Source organism: Berghia stephanieae, chromosome 7 (assembly GCF_034508935.2).
Source record: "Berghia stephanieae isolate SIO BIC M18660-M18661 chromosome 7, UCSD_Bste_1.3, whole genome shotgun sequence".
Lineage (NCBI taxonomy): Eukaryota > Metazoa > Mollusca > Gastropoda > Nudibranchia > Aeolidiidae > Berghia > Berghia stephanieae.
Window position 1 is genome coordinate 45,883,586 of NC_088366.1, and position 14,920 is coordinate 45,898,505.

Below are 14,920 nucleotides of genomic sequence, written 5' to 3' on the forward strand. Positions count from 1 at the left end.
TGGTTGGGGGGGGGGGGGGGGTAGTGACAATCAGCATGGGATGTATATATTAACATTAATAATATAGGCAATAGATGACCAGGGATGTGTATTGTTTGTATATGTTTGTGTGTGTGTGTGTGTGTGTGTGTGTGTGTGCGCGCGCGCGCGTGTGTGTGTGAAAGAGATTACACAAAAACACCTTTCTCTGTAGCTTCCAAATGATTACGTATACGATAAATTTGAAACCCACATTGTTTGAATCAGCTCACTAATTAATTCCTGAGCCTTGAGATGGTGACGCAACTATTACATACAAGACCTTGCAGTCGAGACGGCGGGGCTTTTGGGTTACACAACCACTATTTACCCATCGGTCAGCGGTACTCTTTGATGTATACAACACTCACCGCCTTTACGCAAAGCCGCCTGCCCATAAATCAAGAGATGGTCTCCTAACTGTTCACAAGCGAACTGTCAAACGAGCAATCGATGATTGGATAAGAATCTCAAGATCTCATATAATAAGGTAAGTTTTGGAGAGGTGATATCCCCCCACCCGTCATCGGACAGAACTTTCATTGCGTTATATCATATGAGCTCCGCCTCCTCTTTCTATTCCGGAGTGACGAGATTAGACGAGAGGACGCGAGAAAAAAAATGGTCACGTGTTGGGCAAGTCGTTCGTTAGGCGAGCTTCGGTGTCTAACTATAACTCCGTAATGTCAAAAACAGATTGATTCTTTTGTTGTTGAAAACAAAGACGGCTAATATTGCGCTGAACATAATGACCAAAGATTTCTTATTGAATTTTTCAGTCTAACCACTACTCTCCGCTCCCGTTTCTCCGTCTAATAACATACTTCGGCTAATGACAAATTAACGAAAAGAAAATTTTAAAGAAAAAAGCGGTGCCTCGAAGATAGACGTTGACTGTTGACCTCCACGACCCATGACCCCTCACAGGAAGCGAAACTAAAAAATTGTCACATGATCAGCTGAGAGGGCGAGATTTGTTGACATGAAGAGATTAGTCCTGTGATCTAGCTCGCTCACTTATGTTTTGTTGATTTTGCGCACTCACGTCTGCAATTCAGACCAAATATCTTTTAAACTGTGAGTTATATGTCAAATGATAATGCCTGGTCCGGATGATAATGCAGTCCGGTCCACCGGGGGACAGGTGGACGGTGAGTACTTTTCAAGTGAAGCAAGTGCGGCAAGAAAAAAAAAAATATAGAAAAATAAGAATACGCACCATAAATTATAAGAATAAGTCCGCTTATAGGGGCATATCAATCGCATCATCATTTATTAAAATTATTTCTTTCTTTGTGTTAATTAGACTCGAAGTTTATGTCCTGTTTTTGTTTTTATTGTGGACTGATCCGACTGATTCTCACTTGGGGCGACCGCAACAAGCCGACAAAGAACATAAAAAGTTCAACATTTGAGTGAGAGTGAGAGGCTTGCAAAACTTTCAACAACCTACCGATTTTCTTAGTCTTCACGTTGAAGAAGAGTCATTTGATTGTTCTTAAACTACTAAAATGATTTATGTGTGCGACTTGATCTTGGGTTTATTAAATTGGCATCAAGCAGAGTACATGAAAAATAAAACAAACTTTCTTCTATCATGAATCATATCATTTCATTTACAAAATGAATAAGAGATGATTTACTTTTTCATTACCTTTGATTGTTCTTTAAGTACTTAAGAGTGAAAGTTGATGTCCCATTGTAAAAGTTGATGGCCCATTGCATTGCTGTGGTTAACCACCATCAGACATAGTATAAGTATAAGTATAACCAAGCCGTGAAGAGTACATGCTGCAAATACCTATGAAAACTGGACGTCAAATGCCTTCATATCATCATGTTTGATACATACGACACACCTTGTTAGAAGTGTGTGGTTGCATTGCATGGTCAATCATGCATGGGTTATTTGCAGAATATGATAGGTATTATATAGGGATAAACCAATTTGTAGCCAATTTAAACATTGGCATCCAAATTCCTTGTCATTCAAAATAAAAATACGTTTATCATCGCCATTTTATCATCATCCTTAATGAATCATCAACATTTTATTATCATTTTATCATTGTCATTTTTTCATCATCATTAATTTATCATCATCAGCATTTTATTATCATCAACATTTTCAACATTTTATCATCATCGTCATTTTATTATTTTTTTTATCATCATCATTTTACCCACAGAGATAACAATGGCTTTGATCGATTCTGTCAACGATTCCGACTCGATGACCAAGGAGGTGATCGGAAATGCCCTTTATGATCTTGGCAGGAGGAAACCAGAATTGGTGCTGAGTTCGTGTTACAGTTATTTGAAAAAGCATTCTAAGGTGAGAATCTTTCCAAACTGTACTCATTCTCATGATATAAAGTCAACCATATAATGTCAAAAACATCATGTAATGTTGAAATATGAGCCATTGAATGAAAACTAGAAAATATTATTTTTATTATAATTATAATGATAGGGAACCTTTTTCTTTTTTTTTTTTTTGCTCCTTGCTTACCTTGTAAACAGAGGCTCTGTGCTCATTACAGATTGAAAACAGTCCTTAAACATCACTGGTAAATATAAAATAATAATTTATCAATATTGATGCTTGAGCTTTTATATAGCACAATATCTACTAAATGTGCTCAAAGCATTTTACAGCAACGTTTAACATGTAGAACAAGACATGACGCCTGTTAGCCAATATTGCAAATTTTTTCGGACAGACACAACGCTGTTAACGACCAGGTACTCCTTTTACACCCGAGGACGATGAGAGAATGTGAGTAAAGAGTCTTTTCCAATAACTCAACTATGCGTCGAGCGATGCTCGTACTCATGCCTTCTGATCCAAAAGCGAGTGTCATACCACAAGATCACATAGCCGTATTGATAATACTCTTCAGTAAAAAATAAATGTTTTAAGACGTTTTAAAAATTGTCTATCGTAGATGATTCTAGGTTGTCAGGGAGTAAATTATTATTGACTTTTACTCAGGATTGAATTCAGTGAGTTTCATAAAACAATCACACTTGGCCTTAGTGGGTAGCCTTGAAGTTCACAATAAAAGTTTTAAAGAGAATGAAGCTTATGCAATATTTGATCAAAGTCTGTTTGATTGGTCTACCTGTTCCCAGCTATCACAAGAACACAGAGTGATCATTTTGGTGACAATGGAAAGGGTGATCAAAGAAAGCTTGGAATCCATCGACCTTTCCTTAGCTATTCCAATAATTCAGCAAACATCGTCGGAACTTACGCAGTCAAAGGTATGTAAAGACTGTTATATTAGCTTGTGTATATATATATATATATATATATATAAATAACTCTGTTTTGCCTCCAGGCACACACACAAACACACACACACAACCCCCCCCCCCCCCACCCCCCAAAAAAAACTGAGCAGATAGAATGATACCTTTAACTGGTAAGTCTGTGTTATAATTGATTTCTTTTCAACTGGAACAAAGCTGTTACCCACCGGGTACTCATTTTACACCTTAGTTTGGTGGGGAAATTTGAGCTAAGTACCTTTTGAGACTAAACATTGTCCACATCTATATCGAAAAGGTCAAAAGTTTAATAGGGAATGAGATTAGCGGAAGAGTAGCGTCCCTCGATTGGACGTCACCGGCGGAGAAGTTATTAGAGAGATAACGTCATATTGGTTTTGTGCATGCGTCTCTCGTCCTTGCTTCCGTTGAAAGCGGCATGAGACACTTCACCGAAAGCGAGGACGAGAGAGACGCATGCGCAAAACCATCATGACGTTCTCTCTGTAAGGTGACGTCCAATCAAGGGATGCTACTCTTCCACTAATCTCATTCCCTATTGGAGGGTTTGAATTGAATTATTATGAATCTGTAAGATTTTCCTCTCAAGTGGCTCAAATCAAGACACTCAAAACTGTGACACTTCAGCACTCAATTGAAAGATTTTCTCTCTAGTAAAAATAATCCATCTATAATGTGAAGTTTTGAATATCAATGTTATTGATTCTGTTATTACCGAATGATAAGGAACCTTGTGTGTGTCATTTTATATTGTTTTTATTGATGATAAAGATGATGATGGTAATGATCATTATTATTATTATTATTACTATTATTATTAGATTATTATTATTATTATTATTATTATCATTATTATTATTATTATTATTATTATTATTATTATTATTATTATTATTATTATTATGTGATAAAGATTTATTATCTTCTTTGCCAAGTAAGTGGGAAAATTTTTTCATCAATTATTATTATTATTATTATTATTATTATATTATATTATTATATTATTATTTTATTATTATATTATTTTTTTCATCAATTATTATTATTATTATTATTATTATTATTATTATTATTATTATTATTATTTATTATTATTATTATTTTTATTATTATTATTATTATTATTATTATTATTATTATTATTTTATTATTATTATTTATTTATTTTTATTTTTTTTTTTTTAAATTATTATTATTATTATTTATTATTATATTATATTTTATTATGATAAACATTTATTATCTTCTTTGTCCAGTAAGTGGGATAATTTATTAATCATTGAACTTTAACCTTTTTTACAGGAAGTTGTTCCAGAGTGGCAGACAGCAGCCAGTGGCGTTCTCGTTGCTTTGGGAACCAAGTTTTGTAATGAAGTGATGTCGGAGATGCTTGAAAAATTCCAACCTGGCGTATTGCCGCATTTCTTTGTTGTCCAGACTATTGGAAACTTGGCCTCCTCAAACGGTAAGTCTCTGGCATGGAAGGAATTTGGTTAGATTCTTAGTTTTAGTATATATTTATAATCAATATGTATTCAGTAGGAGAACAGGAGTTGATTTTCATTACTCACCTTTTTATTAAAAAGGTTGCAATTTTAAATACAGAAGAATTATCGTACAAAAGCGTTTTGTTTTTTTTAAACATTAATTAAAAAATTTATTTCATTTTTCCAGTTTACCAGAAAAAATAACGATAAGTATTGAATTGCAAGCTTCAATTTATTAGACGAAGATAGATACTGTGGGCCTTTCAGGTTTCCCCTTTATCAGCAAAACATGAATGAAACATTACAGACAAATGAGATAATGTGATTGTGATAGTGGCGTTGTTAAGGTGAATAAACTGTCTTAGCTTCGTCTAATAAATTGAAGATTACCATTCAATATTTATCATTATTTTTTCCTTCGAGCTTCAAGCAGCAACATTTCCATTTTTCCAGTTTACCAGATGGTGCCTCACCTTACAGCTGTTCTGGGCACAATGCTTCCAATGCTAGGGTTGGCCAAATACGACAATATGCGATGGGTCTTTGCCTCTGGTAAGGTTTTTTTTTTAAAATAATTTTTTAACAGTTTTTTGTTTTGTTTTATTTTTACTTCACTTGCAATTTATAAACTTTTTTTTCAATTTTCCAGTTTTTCCCTTTAATCTGTTATTTAAAGATGTTTCAATTTGAGTAAGTTTGTAATAAAATTTTTTTTAAAAATTCCCTTTATTCATCCAATAGGGGAAATTTTTCTCTAGGCTCTATTCCAAGGGAAGACTGGAATAACCCAGGCGTCAGCCGCCGTAGTGCAGCGCCGCAAATTGAGCTAGGGCGAGGTAACTTGCTCAAGGCCACACAGCGCAGCGGCAGATGATCGAACTCGGTACCTTTCGGGTACGAAGCAAAGACCGTACCGCTGAGCCACGCTGCCCCACACAAGATTGGATGCACACCTGTTCTCGTTCATACCATCGACATAAGACAATGGAATTGTCTCACATCTCCAATGAAAGAAAAATACTGTGGTCTGTGGAATCTTCAAAATTTGAAGTTACAGACTTAAAAAGAAGAAAAAGAAAAAGAAGAAGAGGAGTTGTTATCAAAGTTTTGACTTTTAAATGATTGCTAAATTCTGGTATTCCACATTTAAGTGAGGGGAGAGGGGGGGGGGGGGTGGTGGCTGGGGTTTTTTTGGTTATTTTTACAGACTTAATTTTTAAAAATATTTCTTTCACCTTCCAGGTTTGTCCAAGTTCAGCGAGGCCATCCTTGAATATGTGGCCAATTTGGACCAAGCGCCTGACAAAACCGTCACCACCGACAAGTTTGCATCAGAGGTTTTCTCTGCCTACGACATCCTCTTCAATGTTTGGTTGCAGTCCAAGGAAGCCAAGGTCGGTTCTTATATCTGAGTGGCACACAGTGTATGTGCAATTTTGTTATTACTTTTAAGCCTTCACAGGCAACAGAGCGGGTCATCGATTTCACTCAGGCTTCGTCTTTTTTTTTAATTTAAAAAAATAATAAAATTCATTTTATTTATTTATACTTTTTTTTTTTTTTTATGCCTTTCCGCCACGACTTCATAAGATATTGTCGCCTCGGCATTCCACAAAGGAATATAGAAAATTCATCAAACAAGATGTCTGATGTCAGGAGGAATAACCCATGTTGTTCAAGTGAGCAAATTTGGGGTTAATAATCTTGCCCAAGGAAAAAAATGAAAGTGCCTGAAACAGGGCTCGAATCCGGGACCTTCTGGGTCACAGTGCAATGCCTTAATCACTTGGCTACCTCACCCCCTATTTATTAATTTTATTTATCCTTAATGAAAATTTTTCTTGAATGTCTATCTGGAGAAAGGCCTATCGGTCTTAAAAGATTAAAAAATTAGTCCTTCAAAAACATGAGGCACATGGAGCTGGAGTTTATCCTGATTTCTATAGAGTGAAACGGACAATAGCAATTGCTTGCTACCCGTTGGATAGGATGCTAATCTAATCGCAAAATACTTTCACCAGGTCTAACAGACCCAGTTACCCAATCACTGCTGGGTGGACAGAACAGGGGGGTTGGAAAAAATCTTGACTGCACCCGGGATCGATCGCAATCCCTTTGTGAATGAAGCGAGTGCTCTACCAACTGAGCTATCGGGGCCCCCTAATGATTCAGTACGATATGATAAATGATACAAATATGTTTCGTCTGGTATATTAATTTTTACACCTCCATTAAATTCCTACATTTATTAAAAGTACTTTCAGCATATTTAATAGGTATTGCACTACATAATAGCTCTTTTTTTTTTCCATCTTCTGTATTCTAATTAAAAATCATTTCTATCATCCTAAAACAAAAACCCAGTTGCGTCTGACCATCATTGAGGCAGTCGGTCATATGACCCATGTGATGTCACGTGACAAATTGGAGGAACAATTACCCAAGATCCTTCAGGGTATCTTTGCTTTGTACAAACGACACCCTGAACCTTATCATATCACTCAGGTAAGAGGCAATTTGGATAATGATAATAATCATAATAATAATAATAAGAAGAAGAAGAATAATAATAGATCTTTCTTGTCTATAATTATGACAATTTGTCAGTTAGTTACACTTGTTATAATATGATATAATAACTATAGCATTGAACAGATACAGTCCACTCCGGATAATCACAACATTTCCCAAGAAACAGAATTAATTCTATATACTAGTCACTGGATAATTGCAACAAACTTCAGTTAATCGCAACAAATTTTCGCCCTCAAAAAGTGGTAAATTTAAGAAATCAGTCAAACAAAATATCTGATTTCATCATGGAAGAAATCGTGACAGGTTGAAAAATCGAGAGTGAGCAGGATTTAATGCTACAGTTGTATGTCACCACTTTATTAGAGATTTCAGTATGGGTTTGTGATGTTATCTGTGACCATTAGATAGGAGGCGAGGGGCTGGGCATAGTCTTCACACATAGCCTTCACAACAGGTAGACGATGACAGTTGTAAAGAGACTGTGCGATATTTTTTGTTTTGGGATTGACATACTGTGCATTGTGACCAATGAGTTTGGTGAGAGCTTATTGTCTCTCATCACGGCTAATCTTTTTGACACTTACAAATGTTGAGAACAAAAGAGTGAAGGTGAATCAAATCTGAATAAGATGTCGACTTGCATCAAAGCTGCTTTTACATGACAAAATCTATACGGGTCTGCCATATGGTTTTTAATCCAATCATATTGCTCTTCTGTGGTGGACTAAGATCAATATTTACTTGTTTGAGTTTACCATATATGTATAAATGATTGCAATAGTGGACTGGAAACTCAACTTCTGTTAATTGCAACTTTGGTTAATCGCAACATTTTAGCTGATCCCAAGGTGCTGCGATTATCCAGAGTAGACTGTATTTGACTCCTACCTATTCTTTCTCTCTCTCTCTCTCTCTCTCTCTCTCTCTCTCTCTCTCTCTCTCTCTCTCTCTTCTCTCTCTTCTCTCTCTTCTCTCTCTTCTCTCTCTCTCTCTCTCTCTCTCTCTCTCTCTCATGCATGAGCGAACACACATTCACAACATAAACAGATGCATTTCGTGTTCAATTTGTTACAATTGTGACAATTTTGATATGGAGTGCATGTCTAGCAGTTGTAGCTTTTTGTGTTCTCTAAGGTTGTCAATCCCATCAAGTTGAGTCGAAAGCTTTGATGTTGAACGGATCTGTCCATACTGCAATTATTTTCCATCTCGGTAATAGACTATTGCTGCGTAATTGTTAACCTGTCATTGAATAGTTGTAGATTGAGTAGTTGTTGATTGATTAATCAATATATATACCCATTTATTTTTAGTACTCTTTAGTTTGCTTATTTGTTTGTTTATATATTTATTTATTCATTATTTTATTTATTTATTTACGAATTCATTTATTTGTTTTATTTAATTATTCTTTATTTTAAGATCAAAAAATAATTTTGACAAACAGCATGGTGGGTTCCAAGAATCTGTAGGTTGTGATTACGATGAAGACAACTGAATATATACTTTATAATATGATGGCTTTGAGCAGCTTGTGAAATATTATAGAACTTTTATCGTTCATGCTACAGGGTCTGTGTGTGGTGTTAGATGCTGTTTGTGTAGAGTGTAAAATATTATTGAACTTTTATTATACTTTCTACAGGGTCTGTGTATGGTTTTGGATGCTGTTTGTATTGAAGGCAGCCTTATCTTGGAGCCACACCTTGACAACCTTCTCAACATTTTGTTTGCTCAGGTAAATTTTATTTCAGTTCATGATAATGCTCGATTGAGCAAAAAGTGTAAAAATTACAAGCTTTTGGGTGTTTGTTTTTTTACCTCCCATGATGGCAGGAGGTCACTCGATGTGTCTTCTATACCTCTACATCTATTTTCTGAGTTGCTTTCTGACTTTGTCTTGGAATGGGATTACTCGGTTTTGTCCTGGCTCTTACCAGAGTCTTTGGCTGAGAGGAAAACAGTCAAATGTGTGTAGTTTTAGTTTTGGGAAGTGATATTTTATTCCTTGTAAATCATCTCTCTGTTATGTAATGATAGTTATATATATATATATATATATATATTTTTTTTTTTTAAATAGATCTTGTAAACTTTTGAGTTAATTCCTCTTACTGGGATCATGTGCTGGTGTCTGTTGGTGATCTCAAATTAAGTACTTTGATAGTGTGCTCTTGGAATCTACATCTGTTTCCTATTGGAACCAATTCCCATTTGTCTTACTTTTTTTTCTTGGATGCTTAAATTATAATTCTAGAATATTTTGATTATCCCATTTTTCTTCCTTTTTACTGGCGTTGATATGACCTAAATATGTCGCAAGCATAATAAAACCCTCGATAACAAAAAAACAAAACAAAGCAAAACAAATCCTCAACCATTATAAGTTTCTGGTCCCCAAGTAATGAAATGAAGGGATTTTAAATTGTTTCAGTCATTCTTATTACTTTCGTATTTTTGTCAAAAAGATGTAATACTTTTTGATTTTATTTGTTTTTGTGGTTGTATGTTGTCTTGTTTATTTATTTTTATTTATTTATCTATCTATGTATTTATCTTATTATGCACATATTTATTTATTCATCTATTTATTTATTCAACTGCTTGTTCAGATTTCTTAAATTGGCTTTCAGAGCAAAACAAAGAAATACCAATTGTATTTTTCCCTCTGTTTTGTTTGGCACTGTTTCATTCACACTCTTCAGATCATTTTCACAAACAGGGACCAAATTTACTAACTTGTGCAAAACGCATTTCATTTTTTCTACTCCATTTTTTTTTGTCTACAGATTTTCCATCCTGTTGATTTCATGAACCCAAACAGTATCAAGAACCACAACGAATTACTTCGATCATTTGCTATCATTGGTTGGTAATATTAATTAAGTAAACATAACCACGCCAGTTTTTGGGCTAAAATTTTTATTCAGCCATCCATTTGATGTCTTAGAATTTGGGTGTATTCTCTGTGACATTTTTTTAGTTTTTCAAACTGTGATATTTTATTTAAAAATTTGGTACTTTATTGTTCATTTTGTTGTAATATTTATCAGTGTTTGTTCATCATATTTCATGGATATTGGTATTTGTTGTCGTCATATCTGATGCATAAGTCTAGTCCCATTGAAGATTAATGATTTAAAAATAATAATTATTTTCTTTTTATTATTATTATTATTATTATTATTATTATTATTATTATGTTATTATTATTATTATTATTATTATTTATTATTATTATTTTACTATAGTATTATTTTTATTATTATTATTATTGTTGTTGTTGTTGTTATTATTATTATTGTTAAATGCATCAAAATTTAAAAAGATAAGATTTGTCTGTTTTCAGCTCGTGCCTTCTCCGGGAAGCTCGTAGGGATTTTGTTAACGAGGTTGGAATCCAGAGATGAGAAAATCAAGATTGGAATTTTGTCGATATTCAAACATGTCATCAACTCTGCAGGTATCGGATTAACTCAAGTCTTGTCAAGTTGCTCTTTCAAAAATATAAAAAATAATTGTGCTTTTAATGCGAGCTCTCGGGTGGGGTTCCCGACCTCCAATAGTGGGCAGGGAGGTACTTGCTGAATCTTCTATCCCCCTGTATCTGTTTTTCAACTTGCTTTCTGTCTTTGTCTGGGAATGAGTTTACTTGGTTTTGTACTGGTCCTGGCCAGATGCCCTGGCTGAGAGGGAAACAGTCAAATGTATAGTTAGTTTTGGGAAATGATATTTTTTCCTTGTAAATCATCTCTCTGTTATGCACTGTATTATGTTTTCTTTATGTTTTATATGATTTGTATTCTTCTTAGTGGAGACCTGTGCTTGTGTTTGGATGAGACTTTTATTGATCTCTTTGATAGTGTGCTCTTGGAATCTACACCTGTTTCTTATTCGAACCAATTCCCCTTTGACTTACCTTTTCTTGGGTGCTTTATTTGTAATTCTAGAACTTTTCACTATCCCATTTTCTTCCTTTTTACTGGCGCTGATATGACCTTGATGTGTTGCAAATGCCGTAAATCCCTTAAAAACAAACAAAGTTGCTCTTTCAAAAAAAAATAAAATGATTGTGCTTTTAATGTGAGCTCTTATAACCTTTCCCAAAGAATAATCCAATACTGCCATGAGATTCATTGAGACAAGGAGAGATAGTTTGCTTTTTACTGTTTCTTGGCTTTAGGTCATTGTCAAAGTGATACTATGCTGCTAGAAACTGTGGACTGTAAAAGGAACTCTGGAGTGAAATGAGTATCAGGCTGGTTACAACGTTATCTCTGTCGAAAAAAAACAAAACAATGATATTACCTTACAGGCATCATGTCTCGTCTTACATGTTAAGTATTGCTGTTAGCTTTGGACCCTTTGTAAAGTGGTTTGAGCACATTAAGTGATTATTCCACTTATATAAAAGCTCATATTTTTATGGGTTTTTTTTTTTTTCAATTGTCAGTGTCAGCGATGGAGGACAAAAAGGAAGTGGTTGTCTCTGGATTGAAGTCATTGTGTAATGAAAATAACAACAAAGTAAGTTTTTATTTTTTTTATTCCTTTGGTTAATAGAATGTAAACTATATCTAAACGTCACACAAAGCATCATGTCACGTGGCCTGCTTGTATTTTTTTTAAGGATTGGAAACAAAATTTAGTTCCTATCCTTGGTTCAATGTCTTTGGTTTGTTTCAAATGCATAGATTAATGGGATTGTTATCACCGCAATTTAAAACAAAAACAAAGAAAGCAGTGAATGGGTAGCTGAGTCTGTTATATTTGGTGGAAAGTACTTTGCGATAGACTAGTGTCCTATCCAAAGGATATCGAGCAATTGCTATTGTCTGTTTCATGCTATAGAAACCGGGATAAACTCTGGCTCCATGGGCCTAATGGCTCTGAAGGATTACTACTACTACTACTACAACTACAATTTTACATATTCATGATGATAATGTGACCACTACTTACATATCGATGTTGATTTCAATTTCAGGTGAAAAAGATGTTTTCCCAGGTGATCATCGCCATGGCACATCACGGCTATTTAGAACTGGAGGGAGGTGATCACATGATTGAATTCATTACGAGGCAGTGTTCTTTGGAGGACGATCCCAAGGTATTTGGTGGACTCTGGGGTTTTTTTTTAATTTGGGGGGGGGGGGGGGGGGGGGTCTAGGTTGAGCCATGTTTCAGGCACTTTCATTTTTTTCCTTTGGCAAGATTATTGACCACCCCAGTTTGGTCATATAGGACAACATGGGTGATTTCTATTGACGGCTATTTAGAACTGGAGGGAGGTGATCACATGATTGAATTCATTACGAGGCAGTGTTCTTTGGAGGATGATCCCAAGGTATAACTGACCATAACTTCATGAAAAATCACCCGATTTACTTCAAATAGAGATTAAAATGCTGTGTGATTCTGTTATGTTTCAAGTTCTGTATATTTTTTTTTCATTTATTTATTGTTATTAAGATACTTTTATGCCAAAATTGCAGTCCATACCCAAAAAAAAAAAAATAAAGTACCCACAAAAATCATGTAAATATTATTTTTATTCATCACAAATTTGAATAAATATTTTTTTTCCAACCCCAGGGAAAACGATCGGCAGATCCAGAATACGTCAGTAACCAGGCTTTGCGAAGTATGTGTGACAACATTCTACACCTCATCACGACCACCATTGATCAAATTGACATTGTGAGTGGCAATTCTATCAAAGTTCTAATCTCAGAAGCAAAAGTTTTGTTCAGTTAAAAAAAAAAAATTCAGTTATTCAAATCATACAAATATGTTTTCCTTATTTAGAAATCATTTTGTACATTATTGATTCTATATTAGAAAAAATAACACTTTGCAATCTGCTTATTGAATTTGGAACATTTTGTCCCTGTATTTCTTATCTTTCCTCAATGACAGGTGCTGTGGCCATACTTGTTGGAACTTGTCGTGCCAGAGCAGTACACCAACATTCTGTCCCTGTATTTCTTATCTTTCCTCAATGACAGGTTCTGTGGCCATACTTGTTGGAACTTGTCATGCCAGAGCAATACACAAACATTCTGTCCCTGTATTTCTTATCTTTCCTCAATGACAGGTGCTGTGGCCATACTTGTTGGAACTTGTCGTGCCAGAGCAGTACACCAACATTCTGTCCCTGTATTTCTTATCTTTCCTCAATGACAGGTGCTGTGGCCATACTTGTTGGAACTTGTCGTGCCAGAGCAATACACCAACATTCTGTCCCTGTATTTATCTTTCCTCAATGACAGGTTCTGTGGCCATACTTGTTGGAACTTGTCGTCCCAGAGCAATACACCAACATTCTGTCCCTGTATTTATCTTTCCTCAATGACAGGTTCTGTGGCCATACTTGTTGGAACTTGTCGTGCCAGAGCAATACACCAACATTCTGTCCCTGTATTTATCTTTCCTCAATGACAGGTTCTGTGGCCATACTTGTTGGAACTTGTCATGCCAGAGCAATACACAAACATTCTGTCCCTGTATTTCTTATCTTTCCTCAATGACAGGTTCTGTGGCCATACTTGTTGGAACTTGTTGTGCCAGAGCAATACACCAACATTCTGTCCCTGTATTTCTTATCTTTCCTCAATGACAGGTGCTGTGGCCATACTTGTTGGAACTTGTCATGTCAGAGCAATACACCAACATTCTGTCCCTGTATTTATTCTTTCCTCAATGACAGGTTCTGTGGCCATACTTGTTGGAACTTGTCGTCCCAGAGCAATACACCAACATTCTGTCCCTGTATTTATCTTTCCTCAATGACAGGTTCTGTGGCCATACTTGTTGGAACTTGTCGTCCCAGAGCAATACACCAACATTCTGTCCCTGTATTTATCTTTCCTCAATGACAGGTTCTGTGGCCATACTTGTTGGAACTTGTCGTGCCAGAGCAATACACCAACATTCTGTCCCTGTATTTCTTATCTTTCCTCAATGACAGGTTCTGTGGCCATACTTGTTGGAACTTGTCGTGCCAGAGCAGTACACCAACGCTGCTGGCTCTGTTTGCCGATCTCTTGCCTATTTGGTGCAGAAAAAACGAGATGAGAATGCAGAAGACTATTACATCGAATACGACACCAAGCGTGAGTTGGATTGGATTTGGTTTAGTTGGATAGGATTTGGTTTTTGTTTTTCTCATTTATATATAATCTTTAATTTGTTTATTTTTGCTGATTTGAATTTCTTGTATAAACTATTTTTCCATCGGAATACAAGTAAACACCTTGTCACAGATAAACACTTTGACATGGGATGTGTGATTTGTCATGTGGAAGGGGGGAGGGGAATAATAGATTTTTGGTTATGTAGTCTTGTGGTATGACACTCGCTTGCGGATCGGAAGGTCCTGGGTCCTTGGAAAAGGCTCTTTACTCACATTCTCTCACCATACTCAGATATAAATTGAGTACCTGGCCATTAACAGCATTGTCTCTGTCCGAAAAAATTGTAATATCACCTAACCAGTGTCATGTCCGGTCCTACATGTTAAATGTTGCTGTTGGTCAGGGACCCCTTGTAAAGCGCTTTGAGCACATTTAGTGGATATTGCGCTA

The 14,920-nt window shown here is 35.4% G+C and overlaps 1 protein-coding gene across 13 annotated transcripts in view; it reads left to right on the plus strand.

Moving 5' to 3' along the window:
* Positions 1-964: 964 nt before the first annotated feature.
* LOC144977357 (maestro heat-like repeat-containing protein family member 1) overlaps positions 965-14,920 on the plus strand; it is a 65,351-nt gene continuing 51,395 nt past the window's right edge. For 11 of the 13 annotated variants that reach the window (XM_078922461.1, XM_078922464.1, XM_078922463.1 and 8 more), the window contains exons 1-14: positions 965-1,169; positions 2,208-2,353; positions 3,154-3,285; positions 4,615-4,777; positions 5,253-5,351; positions 6,042-6,193; positions 7,164-7,304; positions 8,980-9,072; positions 10,124-10,202; positions 10,684-10,797; positions 11,788-11,861; positions 12,322-12,444; positions 12,930-13,034; positions 14,305-14,449. In XM_078922461.1, coding sequence (XP_078778587.1) covers positions 1,112-1,169; positions 2,208-2,353; positions 3,154-3,285; positions 4,615-4,777; positions 5,253-5,351; positions 6,042-6,193; positions 7,164-7,304; positions 8,980-9,072; positions 10,124-10,202; positions 10,684-10,797; positions 11,788-11,861; positions 12,322-12,444; positions 12,930-13,034; positions 14,305-14,449 — 1,624 coding nt within the window. In that variant the 5' untranslated portion in view covers positions 965-1,111. The remainder of the gene's footprint in view (positions 1,170-2,207; positions 2,354-3,153; positions 3,286-4,614; positions 4,778-5,252; positions 5,352-6,041; positions 6,194-7,163; positions 7,305-8,979; positions 9,073-10,123; positions 10,203-10,683; positions 10,798-11,787; positions 11,862-12,321; positions 12,445-12,929; positions 13,035-14,304; positions 14,450-14,920) is intronic. The other 2 variants (XM_078922459.1, XM_078922458.1) reach the window with 1 other exon arrangement.